The sequence below is a fragment of the Agelaius tricolor genome, unplaced genomic scaffold, assembly GCF_023055355.1.
Source record: "Agelaius tricolor isolate 1412-34295 unplaced genomic scaffold, bAgeTri1.0.p SCAF_13, whole genome shotgun sequence".
Taxonomy (NCBI): domain Eukaryota; kingdom Metazoa; phylum Chordata; class Aves; order Passeriformes; family Icteridae; genus Agelaius; species Agelaius tricolor.
The window spans coordinates 4,251,065-4,270,673 of NW_027269273.1; the positions used below are offsets into that span (position 1 = coordinate 4,251,065).

The following is a 19,609-nucleotide window of genomic DNA, read 5'->3' on the forward strand; positions in this document are numbered from 1 at the left end:
CCTTACCTGCCAGCACAGCCAAGGCCACCCCCAAAGCCAGCACCAGCACCAGGAGCAGCAGAATCAGCACCGCCGTGCCCACGGGATGGCCCCTGATCCATTCACCTGGAGCAGGAAAGAGCTGCTGGCTGCCAGAAGCAGAGCCGGGCCTGCAATCTGCTCAGCCCATGGCCAGGGAGCAGAGCAGGGAGCCCTGAGCCAGTGTGGGCCTCACTCAGCTGGCAGCCAGAGAGCCAAGAGCCTGGCCACAGGCAGGGACACAGCTGTGGCCACAGGCAGGGACACAGCAGTGGGCACAGGCTGCAGCAGGAGAACTGCACAGCCTTGGGGGCAGCTGGGGCTCTTGCTTCCAGCCACTGATGGGGCCCAGCAGAGCACCAGGCCTCTTCCAGACATCGGGAAACAGCCACACACCTGCCAGCCCTGTCCTTGGGAGGGGACACTGTCCCCACCCTAGAGACCACAGGGGTGGCCCTGCACTCACACAAAAATCTTCTGAGTGCATTTCCTGTTGCTGATCTGTTCTTCAGGGGCTTGTTTGCAGCTCCAGGAATGGAGCAGAGTTCATTCTCCTCCTGCTCACAGCCGGCATCTCTCTGCCTGGAACAAACAGCACCTTGCTCTCCTGACATCAGGAGTGCTGCTGGCAGATCCTTTGGGAGCTCGGCCTCGGGAACAGCTTCACAGCCACGCTGATGGCAGCCTGAAAGGGACACGGTGAGAGGTCACTGCTGGTGCCGGCGCTGGGGGCTCAGGAGGGCGGTGGCAGCTGTGGCTGCGCTGTCCCCGCTGCCCAGAGGTGCGGCAGCAGCTGCGGAGACAAGCGCAGCCTCCGGGAGCTCTCGGTGCCCGCAGCCCCGGCCCCTGTGGCTCTGCAGCCGCTGCAGCCCAGCTCCGTGCCGGGCCAGGCGCTGACAGCGCCTGCGAGCTGGCGGCTGCTGCTGGCCCGGGGCAGCTGCGGCTCGGAGCCCGGCCCTGCCGAGGGGCAAGAAGCAGCAGCCCCGGGCTGCTCACCATTGTGCCCCGCATTCCCTGCCCCGGCGCCTTGGAGCCCGGGCACACCGAGCGCCGGCACGGCCGCTGCGGCTCCCTGCTTGTGGACACGGAGCGGGTCCCGGTACCGAGGGCAGCGCCGAGCAGCCTCGGCCCCGGAGCAGGCAGGATGCGGCGCTTTGTGCCCGCACTCGGCGCCTGCAGCGCTTTGGGCTCTGAGGCCCGTTCAAGTTCATCCCGTGCCAGCTCCGAGCCGGGCACGGACACCTCCCCCCCGAGCAGCGGCCCCGAGCCCGGTGCCGGGGCGGGAACGGTGCCGGGCACGGAGCAGCCGCCTCCGTGCCAGCGAGAGCAGCCGGGATGAGCCAGCGCTGCCGCGGCACCGGCTCCATGCCGGCCATCCGGGCAAGGAGGAGAGCGCGGGCAGTCGCTCCCTCGGCGATCCCAGCGCAGGGGGGACACGGGGGAAGCCGCCCCCAGGAACTCGCCAGAACCCCCGGCCCTCAGCGCGGCCCCTCCGCCCGCAGCGAGCCCCGAGCTGGGGCAGCACCGACCGCGGCTCCCACCTGGGCTGGAGCCGCCTCCGGGCTCCGCCATCGCCTCGCCGCGCTCCGGGTGCCGCCGCCTCCGCTCCCATCCCGGCCAGACGCAGTGGGCACAGCCGGTGCCGCCGCAGAGTTGAGGCGATTTCATCAATCAAATGCGGAACGCAACCAAGCGTGGCGCGCCCGTTTCGCTCCCCAACCCTGCCCCGGCCCCTCTCCCCAGCGCTCCCCGCTGCCTTCTCCGGGATCGGGCCCTTCAGCTTTCTGCCGCTGCCCGTCGCTACCGGCCCGGATTTGGGGACCTGAACCCTTTGGCTCTGTTGAGCGCATTGGAAAATCCGGAGGCTGCCCCGCCTCACCCCGTGCAGGTCCCAGCTCGGCTTTTCCCTCGCTGCCGCCGGGGCTTTTCCCGCTCCTGGGGCTCGGCTTTCCCCGGCGGCTCCCGCTGGCCCCGGCAGAACTCACTCCCCCCCCGTGGCTCCCCAACCCTGCGGCGGGGCGAACCCCCGGCATTTGGCGGAAGGGCTCTGACTGACCCTGGTTACTGAAGCCTCACGCACCGTGTCCTAGAATGCCGTAAACATGGGCTGAAATGCCTTTTTAAAGTCAACCTTGTGTTTTTCACTAACTCTGAATTCTCTGAGAATTGTTACTGGAGAGATTCAAAGCGGTAAATGCAGTGCTTCATTATTATTATTATCATGTGCAGCACAACACAATCGAATTTCTTTAACAGAAATGCTGATAACATTTACCATAAGCTATTACACTAAATACAAATTCGAGAAGCTCCCGGTTTTTGTTGGACACTTTGCCAAATTCTACATTATTGTGTCTTTCGGTACAACTGCACTTTAAAAAGTCTTCGTAAATTTATGGTTCCTTAAAATTTGGGGCTACCATGAGTTTTCCTAAATATTAAATTACACAGGGTCACCATATTTGTCACACTTTTCTAATCCCTCCAGTAAATCCATCAGGCAGTCATTTCAACCACGCTTGGTTCACATTTTCAGTGCCTTTTGGTATTAATAGCAGCAGAATAAGGTACATTTTGTAGTACCTAGAACTTTTAAGGATATTGATTGTTAGTTCAGTTCTGTTTTATTTGAATGTGATTTTAGTCTTGGTAAGATTAAGCAAAGCTATGTCTGAGTAATGTTAAACTATATTTTATGACTCTATTGAGTTAATTTTGTTGACAGTCATTTATGTTGAGGTGGATTTCTGTCAGGTTTGAGTGTTGCTGAGTTTGGACAAGGTCAAGTTTCAGTCTTCTTCACTTTAACCCTTTTCATGTTCTATTCCAGTTTTATTAAGATCAGATTTTATTCGGTATTAAAGATGTAACTTTAAGTTCCTTTAAGTGTACCTCTAATGCCACTGAGGTGACACTGAATTCCACTGCAATTAATTTTAAGTCCTAAGTTAATTTTGTTTAAATATGTTTCTTTACATTGCAAGATGTAGTTCTTTTCTTCTAGAGATAAGACAGATCCCACTGAAACAGCTGTGATGAAACACTGATAAGCACCTGCTTTTGCATAGGAGAAGCTACAGCTTGTTGGGCCCTTGATCCTCTCACAGCTTGCACAGGTGCCAGTGCTGCACTGCCTGACAGGATCATTCACTGTGATCTCTTCTGTTCTATCTTCCACAGATAGCACAGGAGAGAGGGTGGTTGTTCTACATGATGGCTGTTAGCCACTGGAAGCTGTTCAGTGTTCCATTGTTGTGGGTACAGCAATGCTGGAAGAATATTGGCTCCAATTCCTGAGACAGTCGCTGCTGATGGATCAGTTCCATCATGTCAATTCACTCATTTTGATAACAGGCATTCTTCATAAGACACCATTACCTTACTCATAGCTGGCTTTTCATGAACTTTGAGCTATCTTTGTGTGACTATGCACAAGACATGGTGTCACTTTGGGATCTCTCTGTTTTGCTCTCCAGCTGCAGATGCCTCTCTTTGAACAGGCTGTCTGCAGCCGTTCCCTGCGCTGCCTGCTCAGCCTTTAGTCCCTTCTCTTGTTCCAGCAGGGTTGCTGTGCCTTCAGCCAGGGCTGTCTCCTGATTTTCCTGTGTTTTCAGAGTTCCAGGATGAGATCTCTGGGCTCTGTCAAAAGCCTCATCTGAGCTGAGGTCCTGTGGCCTTTCCCGACCCTTTTGTGACCCATCCTCGTGGGCCAGGGCTGTGACCTGCTGAGGGCAAGGCTGCTCCTGCTCTGTGCCAATCACACACAGCCCCAGTTATTCTCACAGGAGCACTCCAGCAGTTTGCTGTGTTTGGGGCATCTCATAGCTGCTATTATTGAGAGATTTCTTTTTAAGGTATGTGAGGGAGACCCTCCCTATGAGGGTCTGGGCTCTGGCCAGGCCCTGGCTCTGCCTGGTCAGAAAATTGCCAACAAGCCCAGATGTTTTCTCTGCCTCAAAACGATATTCAAGTCTCTTGGCCTTGGCAATTTGACCCTCTAAGAATAGGACAGCTGGATCTATTTTAAAAGTGAGCTTGGACACCTTTCCTGGGAATGGCTCTCCAGGTCCTCACTGAAATGAGGTTTGGCAGCTGCTGCAGGCTCTGGGTGATGGTGCAGTGTTTTAGACATTGATGACCATCCAATTTCACAAGTGTTATTAATTATGTGTATTATCTGACTTATTCTTGATTACTGTCAGTTTCTTGTTTCACTGCATGTATTGTTTTTTTTTGATGTTCCCTTCATGTCCATAGCAAGAGACATGCATGTTATTTTTAAAACAAAAAGAAAGGGCAATTGACTCATAAAGAATGTCTGAGTAATGCAAAATTTATACAAAAAGTATTTTAAAGGTTTTTCTGTAAGTGTCACAGTGAGGGTGGCTGTGACAAACCTCTCTGGTTCCCTGACTTCAGGCAAGGGTGGTGGAAATGAAAAGGAGTGAGTTCCATGGAGCTGCCCAGAAAGAACTTTCATAAAGGGTGAGAAACAACAAACATGGAGCAGCCGTGCACAATAAGAGGGGCAGGATCCAAAGACTCCAAACAAAGGGGAAGCAACAATGGATACACTCAGGGTGGAACATTCTAGAACTGTAACCCTACGGGGGAAACAAGGAAGCACGAGGGGAGCAGAACTTGGGCAACTTAACATAAAAACACCAAAGGCTGATGGGGGAACTCTCAGGCCCTGAATTAAACAAATGATTGCCAGGGCTGGAAGCCAATGCCTGGCTCTTTTGGGGTAAAATCCAGCTGAGTCTGAGTCACAGCTGGGCCAAGTCCCACACAGGAGCATTTCCAGGTGAGTGTGCAATGGCAAGGCCTGGCTGATTTTGGACTGAGGGAGAGGGTGTGCATGTGTTTTATCATCAGCAGGTTCAAAGGGGTCACCTGCTCACCTGCTCAGGCATCGATGGCCTCCGGGAAAGCGAGGCCCAGGGAGAAGAGAGGTGACCTTGTCCCCACTCAGCCTTGGTGGCCAGGACAGGGACAGAGGCAGGACTGCCAGCACGTGGCTGTGCCTGGAGACTTGGAGAGGCCCCTTGGCAACAGAGGCCTTCTGTCCTACAGGGTTTACCACCCTGATATTGTGCTCTGCCACCCCTCTTCAGCGATTCCCTGCTCCAGGCTTCCAGAAAGACATTCAGTGATGCCAAGATCAACATTCCCAGCTGCTGGACTTCCTCCTGCCTGGGCAGCACAGCCCCTGAGTTCCAGCCATAGGGACTTTAGAACCATGGTCATTTATTTCCATTCCCTAAGAGACATTGGACATTATCTTTTTGTTCTCCCATGCTGCAAGATCCTTTGTCAGTGACATGATTGGTCTTGAGAATACAAAATTGGAGTACTTTGTTGACTGTAACCTGTCTTTCACGTGTCTTATCCTGTACCTAATAGATAAGCAGGAATAACCTTAAAAAGATAGTAATCTCACAGGAGCAAACTGTTTTAAACATCAGAATACATAAGCTTTTTTTTTAAAAAACAAAAAGAAAGTGGAATTCTTGCATATGGCTGGAAATGCTATAGAAGAAATGCCTTATAATATCATGGTTTAGGCCTGCTGATTGGGCTGGGTGCAGCGCACAGCTAGTCTGTTAATTCCCATGAGAGAGAATCAGAGGAATGAGAATCAGTCTGCAGAACAATCTATTGCTGTAAAGAGAAACAGCTTCACAAAAACAAGAAATCTGTCCCATGAGAATCAGTGAAGAATATATGTAAACTAACCAAAAATAGAGAGGTTTAGTGGAAATACAAAATGCCATTTCCTGACCAATGAACTGTCAGAGTATTGTGAGCCAATTAGATCTAACACGGTGCCAACTGATAATCCTCTAAAATATGAGCTGTGCAATAAAGATGAGCCTTTCTGGGTGGAGAAACGGATCATGGCTGTTTGTATTGTGACAAATCAAGAGGGACTTTTCCTCAATTTAGCCTCCTAAAATGAGTGGAAATGCAGTTTCGTTCTCAATTTCCCTCAATGAAGACCATTCTGGGGGCTTTTGGACATCTTTTTCATCTGTGAAGGTCCCTTCAAATGGAGGCTCCCCCTCGATGGAACTCTTACAGCCGCTCCCTCGGCGATCCCAGCGCAGGGGGGACACGGGGGAAGCCGCCACCAGGAACTCGCCAGAGCCCCCGGCCCTCAGCGCGGCCCCTCCGCCCGCAGCGAGCCCCGAGCTGGGGCAGCACCGACCGCGGGTCCCACCTGGACTGGAGCCGCCTCCGAGCTCCGCCGCCGCCTCGCCGGGCTCCGGGTGCCGCTATCGCTCCCATCCCGGTCAGAGACAGCGGGCACGGCGCAACAGGATAGAGAAAATGTCTGGAGCGGGAGGGATTTTGGCTGTTTTGAGCAATCAGCGTGCGGGGAGGGCAGCGGGGGGCGAGGAAGAGAGGGGAGGAGGGGTGAAGTCAGATCGCTCCTTTTTCCGAAAAAAAAGAACCCGTTGTAAGGAAAAGGGCCCCACGCCGTTGGAGCTGGAGAAGAAGCGCAGCCCCGGGGAAGCCGCTCCTGGGGCTCTCAACAGGGAATCATGGCAGGGATTCGGGGCTGGGCCAGGCCGGGTGCCCGGGGCCAGCAAAAGCGCTCTGTGCCTCTGCTCCTGCCCCTGTGCAGGCAACAGAACACAGCAGGAAAGGCCAGGGAGAGATCACTCACCGGTCACTGGTATAAAGGGACGCGACTGGGGGGAATTCTTTGAATTTATTATGACACAAATCATGGCAAGAGAACGAGAGGTAAAGCAGCGGGGTTCCAGCCTCGGAACCAGCACTGTGCCCTCGGCCCCTGGCAGCGGCACCAGGGGGATGAAGGATGCCCGGCCCGAGCAGCGGCTCTGCCCCAGCACGGGGATGTGTCCGGAGCCCCCGCTCCGTGCCGGGCTCGGAGCGCGGAGCAGGCGCTGAGCTGCTCCATGGAGCTTCCAGCGCTGCCGGATCCGGCGGGCGCGGCACAGGCTCTGTCAAACCCTCCAGCTCCTGAACATCGGGAAATAACAAGTGGCTTCTAAGCAGTGCCTTTGATCTCACTGAGCATGTTATTATGGATTAATCTCACACTGGAAAGCAGCCTTCACACCCTACTGCTCTCTGCATCATCCAAAGAGTTTGGAGGCTGCTGTCCGGTGACCTCCTGAGTCTTATCTTCCTTGTCAATTTTATCTGCCCCTTGTTTAATTATAAAAACATAAATAAAATGCAGGGAGCATTGGCCCAGGGTCTCAGGACTTGCATATCTCTTCCAAAGAAAGGGAAAAAAGAGTGCTTCTCCCAAACCACAGAGTTTAAAAGTTCATAGTAACTACATATATTTCGAAAAGGAAAAGAGGAACAGTAAAATATCAATTACTGTGGCAGTGGTGCTCCAGCCTATTTCTGTTCTCTTCTTTCTCTTCTTGTAGCATCTCTAATTAAAAAAACCCGGAACAAAACAAACAAAGAGACAAAAATAGAAACAAACAAAAAGCACCCATAGAATTAAAGCTGAAGGAGAAGCAATCTGGCTGCAGGCTTGTGGCACTGCCCTGCCTGAGTTGCTGTAAGGGAGCTCATCCCCTCTGCAGTTCCAAGCCAGATCCCAAAGTCCTGAGCATCAGCTTTCAGCCTTTTGAACACTGAACTGTAAGAAAAGCTGCTGGGGAGGGCCATGCTCCAGGCACATCTGTGGCATTTCATCTCTCCGGCTCTCTCAGCTCAGCTCGGGTCTTTCCCTCTCCTTGCTGCGTTTGGCTCATGCATTTCTTGAGGGGCTGGCCCTGCACTGACCAGAGCATGAACTGACCATCAGACAAACAGCTTCTGGCACTGTGGCTCTATCCTAAATGGACCATTTCCCAAAGGAGTTCCAGTGCCTTGGTTTCACTGACTCAAGATGGCTTTTCAAGGAACCTGCTTTGATGCACTCCATTTCTAAACCAGGAGCGCACAGCGCTCCTGCACTCCCTGCCAGGGTCATTCTTTGAGCCTTGGAGAAAGGCTTTAAAGCAGCACAGAGCTTGCTGAGCACCAACAACTTCATCCAAAATTCAAATCAACAGCATGGACAGAGCCTGACTTAAATCCTGTTTAAAAACTGAATTAAAGAGCAGTTGCATTGCCAAATGACAAGATGAGAAAGGTTTCCTTAGCAGTTGCTGAGATGACAAATTAAGGGAGAGGACGGAGCATGGAGTGGGGAAAGAAGGGGAAAATCTTCATTTGCACAGTGGGGTTTTAACCATCATGGTCACACCTCAAGGACTTGCAGAAACCATTCTAATCTCTAGAAAGGAAAAGGTTCCTGGATATTTCTCATTTCAGCAGGAGCCTGAGGAAGCCCTCAGCACAGGAGATTGGGATAAGTGCAAGGCTGCTTTCTGGAGCAGAGGGAGCCGGGTGTGCTCCTCAAAGCCAGACCTTCACCCACAGAAGGCAGAAAGACAAGGATCCAACAAAGCCTTAAGTGGGAAACGGGTTATCAGGGGTTTTATATGGAAAGAACAAGGTCTGGGAAACAGGACCTGGAAGGTGAGAGAGGAAGGAAACAGGGAGGCAGCTGAGGCCTCTTTAGATTGGAAAAGAGAAAAGAAGGGAGGAGAACGGAGGAGGCAAGAAAAGGCTGGGACTAAATTCTAACGCACGCTCAAGTTCATCCCGTGGCAGCCCCCACCGGGCACGGACCCCTCCCGCCCGAGCAGCGGCCCCGAGCCCGCCCTCAGCACCGAGCGGGTCCCACCCGACCGCGGGTCCCACCTGGGCTGGAGCCGCCTCCGGGCTCCGGGGGCCGCCGCCGCCGCTGCGCTCCCGGTCAGAGCCGCCGGTCCCGGCCGCTGCCGCTGCAGGGCCAAGCCCATCCCGGTGTGGGAGGGATTTTGCCCTTCTGGCCAAACAGCGCCCGGGGGAGCAGCGAGGGGCCGGGAGGGGAGGGGGCGAGCGAGGGAGCCTGGATTTTATGATCACAGCCAAGAGAACGCCTTTGGCAGGGAGCCCGAGCAGCTGGAACGCAGGCTGGGTCGTGATAAATACAAAGAGATGTTGTGCGGGAGCCCGAGCAGAGAAGGAACCAGACAAGGTTGGCATCCAGAGCACTCGAGTCTTTCCAGGGTGCAACAATCACAGCTTGTGAGTCACCCTTCCAGGGATGGAACTTTGTTGGTTATTGTTTGTAAATGGAGATGTGCTGCTTGGAGGCCTCCTGGGGCATGGTGATCATGTAATGACAGTGTTCTCAATATATGGTGATATCAGGAGGAATATCAATAAGACTTTTACACTGGACTTCCAGAGGGAACACTTGGGCCTAATGAGGAGACTTATTCAGAGTTCCTTGGGAAGCATCCCTTAGAAACAAAGGAGTTCAGGAAGAGTGGGCATGCTTCAAAACAGAGATCTTGAGGGCACAGGAACAGACTGTCCCTGTGTGCCCAAAGAGGAGCTGACGAGTCAAACGTCCAGGCTGGATAGGCAATGAGGTTTTGGAAGAACTTAGGAATAAAAGGAGGATGTATCAGCTTTGGAAGGAGGGTCAGGTTTCTCAGGAACTATTTCAGGGGGCTGCTAGGGCAATGTAGGAAAAAAATTCGGGAGGCCAAAGCTCAGTTTGAACTTAATTTGGCAATTTTTGTAAAGGATTACAAATATATTAATAGTAACAGGAAGGGAAGGACCAGCTTTTGTTCTGTTTGGATGCAGGAGGGAACTTAGTAACTGCAGATGAGGAGAAGGCAGAGGTGCTCAATGCCTTCTTTGCCTCAGCCCTTAGTGGAAACACAGCTTGTCCTCAGGACAACTGAACTCCTGGGCTGGTGGATGGTGTCAGGGAGCAGAATGGGCCCCCTGTGATCCAGGAGGAGGCAGTCAGAGAACTGCTGAGCTGCTTGGATGCTCATAAATCTGTGGGCCCAGAGGGGATCCACCCCAGGGGGATGAGGGAGCTGAGAGATGAGCTTGGGAAGCTGCTCTCCATCATTTACCAACAGATCTCTCACCCTTCATGGGCATAAGAAGGCCGGAGTGGGGACATTAATTTTACTTGAATTTATTATCAAAGAAATCAGAGCAAGGGACTGAGAAGTACGCCAAATCCTAAAATTGCACCTTCCCCCACAGTGCTTCCTCTTTCCTGGGCTTCACTTTATCCCCAATTCCCTCCCTCCTCCCCACACAGTGGCACAGAGCGATGGGGGTGTTTTGGTTTGAAGGACAGGTGTCTGCTAAGGAAGGCAGGAGCCTCCCTGGCAATGGGAAATGCAATCCCCCTGCCTCTGCATTATTATAATTCAGAAGCTGAGGGTCTCTCGGGCCCAGACACGAGAACAGAGCCGCAGTTCTTTCCCGCTGTGTCCGCAGCGCACACGGGCCCAGCGCGGCGCTGCCCCGAGCAGGCCCAGCCCCAGCCCCGCCCCTGCCGGCCGCGCGCGCTTTCCCCTCGCTGCAGCTGCGGGCGCGGCCGGCAGGGGCGGGTGCGGTGCCTCCCCCGCGGCTGCAGGGGGCGCTGTGGCGCGGGCTCGGTGCCCGCGCGGCGGTGGCGGCTCGGCCCGGGCCGGGCATGGAGGAGCGGCCTCGCTGCCAAGGCCGCGGCAGCCGGGCCCGGGGCCCTGCGGGGCTCTGGGAGCAGCGAGCGGGGCCACAGCGATGGCTCGGCACGCGGGGCAGGGGCTACACCTCGGGGTTTTTATTTTTGTATTGACCGTTAATACAAAAATAAAATACAATTTTATATTGTATAAAATACAATATAAAATTGTATTTTATTTTTGTATTAACGCAGAGGTGTTTTAAAAGATTTGATTTTATCGTCAGTCTCGATGAAGAGTGAGAGCTAAGAGATGGAAGAATCAATGTTATTCTAGTAAAAGGCAACTTATTTCCTGGTTACAATATCTTATATATGTTTTTCAGCGTATTAGCTGAAAACTTTTGCCACACAATACTACTGTGAAAATCGCCTATTATATGATTGGCTCTTTGCAAATATTAAAATGAATTCCATACGTGAAAAACGCCAAGCACTTGTTTTTAAAATTTTTAAAACTTTAATGATAATAAAATGGTTACAAAAATAGGAATATAATTAGAGTAACAACAATTTGGATTAGGACAATATGAGACAATAGAAACAAAGAGTTAAGAATAGTCCGGGTACTGTTAACAGAGAATTAACCCTTAAAAGCAACAGCCTGTTGCATATTCATACACCTCATCCATGATGCATAAATTCCATTCAAACACAGGATTCTGGCTGGGCAGTGCCAGCTTCTTCCTCTGAATCCTGACTGAGTCTTCAGGGCTGAGTGAGGCAGGAAGAACTCGATAATGGAGCAATAAATTCTCTTTCTCTGAAAGGTTTGGGTGTCCTGTGGCTGTTTTGGTGGGAGTCCTTTCTTTAGAAGAAAAGTATCTTACATAGCATAGTTTCTGTTTTAACATTATGTTATAACCTAAAACTATATTTAACACACTACTTAAGACAATTAATACAGCATTATTTTCTAACATAACACATATAATATTAATTTTATATTTGTGAAAAGCCAATCATAAAATATGCATTTTTCACACTATATGTTGTATGTTGGAAAGTTACGATGTATTAGTCTCTTTTAAGTAGTGCTGTACTGATCTCTTTTAAGTAGTGTGGTAAATAGTTTTTAGGCTATAGCATAATATTAAAATAGAAACTATGTGATGTAAGATACTTTTTGTAACTAGCTCAAGGAATGGATAAGATAACCAAGAAATTCTTTGCATAGAGATAACAGCAAGATTGGCTATAAGATCCCAAGAGAAGAACTCTTGCCTCCTAATTGGGAAAGCTCAGATTTTGAGGGACCAAAATGATTAATTTACAAGATGAGGGGGAGAGTTGAAATTAAGCAGAAACCCCCTTAGTTTGAAAGGAATGTTTGATTCATGTATGAGATATATGAAATGCAATAGGCTGTTGCATTTAAGTGTTAATCCTTTGTTAGCAAGGTGTGCTTTTGTGGCAGAATGCAAAAGCACTCGGACATCCCTAATTCTTTGGTTTTTTATTGTCCTAACTTTGATTGTCCAAATTCTTATTGTCCTAATTTTTATTAGTATTTTCATTACTACTAAACTTCTAGAATTTTAACACAGTGAATGTTTTTTCCACAACTACTATTACTTCTAACACCCATCACCTGTATTTTTACCTCACGTGGCCCTGTTCCAGTGCATTTTTCACAGTTCTAATTCTCTAAAGTGCCTGGTCTTTTTGCAAGGCCATATTTTGAAACTTGTTGAAACAATCTCTCTCAACAATCTCTCTCAACAATGTCATCTCTGTTTTGTAACCTTCCTAAGTCAGCAGCCTTATCTCAGTGTTTGCAAACGGATGTTCAAGGCTGTGTGATCTTTGTCAGGTCTTGAGAATTCTCTACAAATCAATTTCTCACGTCTTTCTTGTTTGGCCTGTAAAAACTTCTTTGATGGTCTTATTTATTTGTTGTATACAGTGAAGTATATAGGATACTATTACTTACACTGTTATTATAATAATTAATATTTGAAAATTTATTTTGTAACTTTTTTTTTTAGTTAAGGTAAAAGGTTGGGTTTTTTTCTTTAATAAATTGTTTAACTAGGATTTATTGTTTGTTTTAATTTAATTAGTTAAATTTTTCGTTTTTGAAGATGTTTGTGGGTAGACTGAGCGGTTAGATAAGTTTATGTAATATAATCTTTTAAATTTTTTATAATTATGTTTATGTACTAGTTAGAGAAAATTGACGGTGGTTTTGTTTTGTAAGATGGTATGTTTAATATTACTAATATTTGTTGTTATATTATTAATAATAATGGAAGTAGTATTGATTTTTAAAATTTAATTAATACCCCGGTTTAATTGATTTAATGTTATAGCTGAGGTGAGTAGAGATAAAAACAAATTTCATGTAACTTGTTTTGTAGGGTTTCAGGGGTTAAAACTGATATAGGAGTTTTTTATAATGATGGTTTTTTATGGTTATTTAGATTTTCTTTTAATATTAGGTGTTATTATAGTGAGTTGCTTGTTATATGGGCTATTTTTATATTTTGAGGAAATGTTTTTCTAGGTTTTATTTTTATAAATGAGTTAATATTTTTGGTAATTTCTGTGGGAATTTGTTAAGATTAATAGATTTATTTTTGGGGGTTACAGGAGCATTTTTTATGACACTCATATCCCCATTTGCTGTTTATCCCAGAAATAAGTTCTGCACCTTTGAGCTAGGTTCTGAGAGCCAAGGGGCAGAGAGGAAGGCACAGGTTGTTACCAAAAACTGCACTCACTCCTGCACATTGCTGCTCCTGGAGCTGTCTGCAGAACAGATGGCGAGGCAGAGCTCTCTTTTCATTATCTTTTAGCTCATTGAGGCAGAGAAGTTCCCTGTACTGTGGGTTTTCCTTTTTCTCTGTTCCTGTTTAAACCTGCCCTGGACTGAACACCAGAAGAGCACAGGGAACTCGCACCTATAACCCACCAGGATTATAGGTGTGGGGCCTGGCACCAGAGGGACTGATAAGAGACTGATAAGGGACTGAGCTACATCCCACAGAGGGGACTTTCTGAGTTTGTCATCTCTTCGCACAGTGAGAGGTTCCATTGTTTGATATTGATCACTTTTTGTGGTGAATGCTTTGCCTGTCAAATGAACAGTTTTTTTCCGCTTTTATCCAAGGAAAGCTTTTTCCTGAACCAGCTGGAGGCGGGGCAGCTTGAATTTGCTTTCTAGAGGAACTGCCTTTAGACGTTTTTCTCCCAAAATTACCCTAAACCAGAACACTTTGCACCACTTTCTCCCTCCTCCTCTCCCTGCAGAAGTTGCAACATCTCTAGCAAAGCCATTTGCAACATCTCTAGCAAAGCCATTTCACCCACTGGCACCAGCTGCCTCCTGTCCCTTGCTTCCATTTTGCCCACTCTGAACTCCTGGAGCTGCCGTGGGGCCGGGTAATGGTGCAGGGAATGCTGGCAGGGATTCTTGGGCTGGGCTGGGCCAGGTGCCCGGGCATGCAAAAGCGCCTGTGCCTCTGCTCCTGTCCCTGGGCAGGCAACAGAACACAGCAGGAAAGGCTCGGGGCTCTCAAGAAAGGCAGCCAGAGATCTCTCACCCATCATGTGTGTAACAGGACTGGGGAAATTAATAGAATTTCCAAAAAAACACCTCAGAACAATGGAATGAGAAGTATGACAAATCTTATTAATGCACCTTCCCCACAGTGCTTTCTCCTTCCTGGGTTCTACTTTATCCCTAATTCCCTCCCTCCCTTCTCCCCACACAGTGGCACAGAGGGATGGGGGTGTTTTGGTTTGAAAGACAGGTGTCTGCTAAGGAAGGCAGGAGCCTCCCTGGCAATGGAAAATGCAATCCCCCTCCCTCTAAATTATTATAATTCTGAAATCAAGGGGCTCTCGGGCAAAGATATGAGAATAGGAATAACAAGTATGTATAACTAGTTTTATATACATATATATATATATATATATGTGAAGGGATAGAATGTAAGAAAATAGTGCAGAAGGCAGTCTCACACCTGAGGAGTTGCAGCTGTACTAAACAACAAAGATTAGGAACAGGCCTGCCCTTAAACAGCCATAGCTGTGTCCAATGAGAAGATGAGTGCTACGAAAGTGTTAGCTGGTTGAGAAGAAAGCTGGAGTTTGTTGGTTGTGCTGTGAGGAGGAAGGGGTCATTGCTGCAAGGAGATGCCCATGAGAAATCACTGAGAAGATATGGAACTTTTGCAATACGATGACAACAGTTTGTGACCCTGATGTGATTTTGACATGATCCTGTGGTGGTTTGGGAAAAAGGACTTAAATATTAAGTGACATGATCCCAAGGTGATTCAGGAAGATGACTACAGACCTAAGAGCAGTAAGATGGTGGAGCCAGGTGGACCAGGAGCCTAGGAGCTGAGCAGGGAGACCAAGAGCCTGAGAGCCTAAAAATCCAGATGAGTTATAGCCAGGCAGACCTGAGAGCCTAGAAGTCTGGACAACGTATGAGACACCACCCCCAAGAAGAAGGGTGCTGGATAGGAGGAGTGGATATTACACACTTTGCTTTTTTGGTGCATTGGAGCAAGCCCTGTGCCCCCTGCCAAGGTATGGCCGCAGTCCAGAGGGCACCCAGGACGGTGCCGGGTTCCTCCTGCCTGGCAGTGTGTGCAGCAGGACACAGGAGTGGTGTGATGGAAGTGGCAAATGGCATGGCCACAGCAGCAGCCAGTGCCTCTGCAATAGCAGGGTCCCCGAGGAGTACAGGGGGAGGTTTGCTAAGTCGCTGCTACATGAGCACTGGAACAAAAGCCACATGGAGCTCTGAGAGGCAGAGTCAGAGCTGCAAAGACAGCATTAAGAGAAGCCCTCTAAAATTGTATAGTGGCCATCTCCACAGTAACCCAATGTGATTGGGGCTGGGCTGTAGGGCGAGGTGCAGCTGGAGATAGAGCCCAGGGTAGCACTGAGAGCAGCAGGGGAGGCTGCCTGCTCCGGACCTGACAGATTTTGACGCCTGGAGCACAGGTGAGCCACTGGGGACACAATGGGAAATAACATATTGAGAGAAAAATAGATTGTTTCATCTACATGGAAAACAGAGCAGGGCAAGAGAGGCTTGCAGTGGCCAACTAATACAACAAAGAACTGTAAAAGGAAGAAGAGAATTATTAAAACAGCAGTTGGAGCTGGGGACAGAGTAGCTCTACCGTTCAGTATGGTGTATTCGTTTGCTGATGAAACGTTCATTTTGTTTGTGTGAATTGAATTGCAGCTATTAATCTCTGATTAGGCATAAGCCTAAAAGTTTATATTCCATAAACATAAAGTACACTCGACAAATACTGGATCAATGTTGTTCAAGTTGTATAGCTATTGATAAAATTATGTAACTGTTGATTTGTTACTAGGCTAATATATAGCCCTTAACTTATTCTTGTAAGTTGCCTTATAAAATTGTCCAGCTATTGATATTGTCAATATTCTAGAAGTGTAAGTATAAGTGTTTCTGATGATATGTAATGTAAGTTTGAGTAATGAATCGAGGTCAGCACACAGACGCACTCCAAAGTTAAATGGAAATTACACAAAAGATGATTGTACTGGGTTTACTGTCTTTTGCAAAGGGCCCTGCAAAAGAGAGCAAACACATTAGTTATGAAAAGCCTTAGGTTGATGTTCTAGACTGTGAAAAGCAACACTAAATCAGAACTTAGAAATGTATGTTCCTACTGTGAGACATTGCCTGAACATTTGTATACGGTTAGTCCTAAGTGAGATAGGAATATGTTATAATATCAACTTAGTCAAACATATCTTTCCAGAGATGTTGCAACTCAGTAATTAAAAGGGGGAATTGTGGGGGGATAGAATGTAAGAAAATAGTGCAGAAGGCAGTCTCACACCTGAGGAGTTGCAGCTGTACTAAACAACAAAGATTAGGAACAGGCCTGCCCTTCATAGGCCACAGCTGTGTCCAATAAGAAGATGAGTGCTACGAAAGGGTTAGCTGGTTAAGAAGAAAGCTGGAGTTTGTTGGTTGTGCTGTGAGGAAAAAGGAGTCATTGCTGCAAGGAGATGCCCATGAGAAATCACCAAGAAGGTACAGAACTTTCACAATATGATGACAACATATATATATATATATAAACTTATATATACATATAAGTAATATGTACAATAATTATATATTATAATAAGTAATATGTATAAATGTTATAATACATATAATAATACAGTTACTAGATCTACTAGCATATATTGTACATCTAGTCTATACACAATGTATATACTACAATATACATAGTTATTATATATGTATAAGTAACTTATTTTATAGATATATATATAATAAGTAGGATTGACTAGTATGTACAATAAAGCAAAACAAAAACAGTTATGACATGAACAAGAAACAACCACAAACTGAGTCCCAACCTTGTCTCATCCGCAGGCAATTGCACATTTGGTGCAGTTCTGGCCAGCGTTTTACCTAGGAGCTGGGGCCTTGCTGCAGAGATACGGCCGCTCATTGGAGCAGTTGTCACTCCTCAATCTCCTGTCAGCCAGGTACACACACTGGGAATTGCCGAGGACAGGAACCCTGCAGGGAGGAGCAGAGGCAGCGCTGGCTGCCAGGGGCAGCCCTTGTGCCCCTGTGCCCCAGGCCCTGCCCGGCTCCCCGGCACTCACCGGGAGCTGTAGCTGCTGCCGTCCCCCCAGTGCAGGCGCTCGCCCCGTCTGCGCAGCCCGAGCCAGTAATCGACCTTCCCACAGACACGGGAGAGCAAAATCTGCCCCGGCCCCTCGGGGGGAGACACGGGCCCGGGGCTCCCCCCGCACGCCGGGGCTCCTTCCCTGCAAGGCCCCGGCCCAGGGCTGCAGCCCCGGCCCTACGAGCACTGAGCCCGGCCCAGGAGCACCCCCAGGCTGCCCTCAGCCACCCCACACCGCCCGCAGCCCCTCACTCACCATGGCCTCCTCATCCTTGGCAATGGCCAGGGAGGCCCCGAGCTCGGAGCACCGTTCCTGACCCTGCTCCCAGGTGCTGTAATCCCGTGAGAAGTAGTAGCAGACCCCCTTGTAGCCAACCCAGTCATGGGGACAGCACAGAACACACTGTGAGGTGGCAGGTGTGACTGGAACCTGTGGTGCTGCAGGGGGAAGAGGAGAAGGTCTGAGGATTGCCCTGTGCAGGGAGCAGGGAGCCCACTCTGCCCCGAGGGGCTGGGCCCCGGCTGCTGCCCCTCCCTTACCTGCCAGCACAGCCAAGGCCACCCCCAAAGCCAGCACCAGCACCAGGAGCAGCAGAATCAGCACCGCCGTGCCCACGGGATGGCCCCTGATGCATTCACCTGGAGCAGGAAAGAGCTGCTGGCTGCCAGAAGCAGAGCCGGCCCTGCAATCTGCTCAGCCCATGGCCAGGGAGCAGAGCAGGGAGCCCTGAGCCAGTGTGGGCCTCACTCAGCTGGCAGCCAGAGAGCCAAGAGCCTGGCCACAGGCAGGGACACAGCTGTGGGCACAGGCAGGGACACAGCAGTGGGCACAGGCTGCAGCAGGAGAACTGCACAGCCTTGGGGGCAGCTGGGGCTCTTGCTTCCAGCCACTGATGGGGCCCAGCAGTGCACCAGGCCTCTGTCAGACATCGGGAAACAGCCACACACCTGCCAGCCCTGCCCTTGGGAGGGGACACTGTCCCTTCCCTGGAGGCCACAGGGGTGGCCCTGCACTCACCCAGGAATCTTCTGCGGTTCCTTTTGTGTTCATTCTTGGTTCCTGATATGCCCTGGGGAGCCAGGGGCTCTCTCACACTCCCATCACTGGTGCAGAATCCATTCTCCACATCTGCACTCACTGCACGCTCACAAGTGACAACCCCCTGCTTATGCCAAGAGGCTTCTTGGGCCCCAGGCAGGTGTGGAACCGCGGCTGCTGGTCCCTGCTGGGGATGCTGGGGCTCATTCGCAACTGCACGAATGGAGCAGAGTTCACTCTCCTCCTGCTCACAGCCGGCATCTCTCTGCCCAGAACAAACAAACAGCACCTTGCTCCGGGGACTTCAAGAGTGCTGCTGGCAGATCCTTTGGGAGCTCGGCCTCGGGAACAGCTTCACAGCCGCGCTGCTGGCACCCTGAAAGGGACACGGGGAGAGGTCACTGCTGGTGCCGGCGCTGGGGGCTCAGGAGGGCGGTGGCAGCTGTGGCTGCGCTGTCCCCGCTGCCCAGAGGTGCGGCAGCAGCTGCGGAGACAAGCGCAGCCTCCGGGAGCTCTCGGTGCCCGCAGCCCCGGCCCCTGTGGCTCTGCAGCCGCTGCAGCCCAGCTCCGTGCCGGGCCGGGCGCTGACAGCGCCTGCGAGCTGCCGCCTGCTGCTGGCCCGGGGCAGCTGCGGCTCGGAGCCCGGCCCTGCCGAGGGGCAAGAAGCAGCAGCCCCGGGCTGCTCGCCATTGTGCCCCGCATTCCCTGCCCCGGCGCCTTGGAGCCCGGGCACACCGAGCGCCGGCACGGCCGCTGCGGCTCCCTGCCTGTGAACGGGGGAAGCCGCCACCAGGAACTCGCCAGAACCCCCCGGCCCTCAGCGCGGCCCCTCCGCCCGCAGCGAGCCCCGAGCTGGGGCAGCACCGACCGCGGGTCCCACCTGGGCTGGAGCCGCCTCCGAGCTCCGCCGCCGCCTCGCCGGGCTCCCGGTGCCGCCGCCGCTGCGGTCCCAGGCTGACACACGTGGAGCCGCCGCTGCCGCTGTAAATTCCCGTTTTTGGAGTGCTTTATGGTTTAAGGCCGAATCGATCAATCAGCGGGCGGGAACACATCCCCGTTGCGGTCGTTTTGCTCCCCGCTCCCGCCGTGGTCCCTTCTCCCCGGCGCTCCCCGCTGCCTTCGCCGGGATCGGCTCCTTCACTGTTCTGCCGCCTCGGAGAGCCCAGAGGGAGGGATCTGAACCCAAATATTTTTCTCTCTGCTGAACGCAATGGAAACCACTGGGGGTGTCGGGACAGAGTCAGGCGCGTCGGCTGCCCGTGGCGTCACGGCGTCTCCGTTGGCCCCGGCGGAACTCACTCCTCGCCCCCGTGGCTCCCCAACCCTGCGGCGGGG

At 50.8% G+C, this 19,609-nt stretch overlaps 2 protein-coding genes and 2 long non-coding RNA genes across 8 annotated transcripts in view; 1 reads left to right on the forward strand and 3 right to left on the reverse strand.

Annotated features, from left to right (window-relative positions):
- LOC139595398 (C-type lectin domain family 2 member D-like) overlaps positions 1-3,203 on the reverse strand; it is a 25,475-nt gene extending 22,272 nt beyond the window's left edge. For both annotated transcript variants that reach the window (XM_071438509.1, XM_071438508.1), the window contains exon 1: positions 1,560-3,203. In XM_071438509.1, the coding sequence (XP_071294610.1) occupies positions 1,560-1,686 (127 nt within the window). In that variant the 5' untranslated portion in view covers positions 1,687-3,203. The remainder of the gene's footprint in view (positions 1-1,559) is intronic.
- Positions 1-5,912, forward strand: part of LOC139595405 (uncharacterized) — a 7,278-nt gene extending 1,366 nt beyond the window's left edge. Inside the window, exon 2 of the long non-coding RNA XR_011681023.1 lies at positions 3,199-5,912. This is a non-coding gene — a long non-coding RNA (uncharacterized lncRNA). The remainder of the gene's footprint in view (positions 1-3,198) is intronic.
- LOC139595394 (early activation antigen CD69-like) overlaps positions 1-19,609 on the reverse strand; it is a 55,748-nt gene that overhangs the window by 22,272 nt on the left and 13,867 nt on the right. The window contains exon 3 of one of the 2 annotated variants that reach the window (XM_071438499.1): positions 7-105. The exons of the other annotated variant lie outside the window; for it this stretch is intronic. Coding sequence (XP_071294600.1) covers positions 7-105 — 99 coding nt within the window. The remainder of the gene's footprint in view (positions 1-6; positions 106-19,609) is intronic. 2 annotated transcript variants of the gene reach the window in all.
- LOC139595402 (uncharacterized) lies at positions 11,023-19,030 on the reverse strand. 3 transcript variants are annotated; one of them, XR_011681020.1, is made up of 5 exons: positions 18,564-19,030; positions 17,776-17,874; positions 17,492-17,673; positions 17,213-17,313; positions 11,023-17,123 (listed from the first exon to the last, which is right to left on the reverse strand). It is a non-coding gene; the product is annotated as an uncharacterized lncRNA (long non-coding RNA). The 3 variants fall into 3 exon arrangements; XR_011681018.1 differs by lacking the exon at positions 18,564-19,030 and adding an exon at positions 18,254-18,388; XR_011681019.1 differs by lacking the exon at positions 18,564-19,030 and adding an exon at positions 18,254-18,388 and having other exon boundaries at positions 17,492-17,696.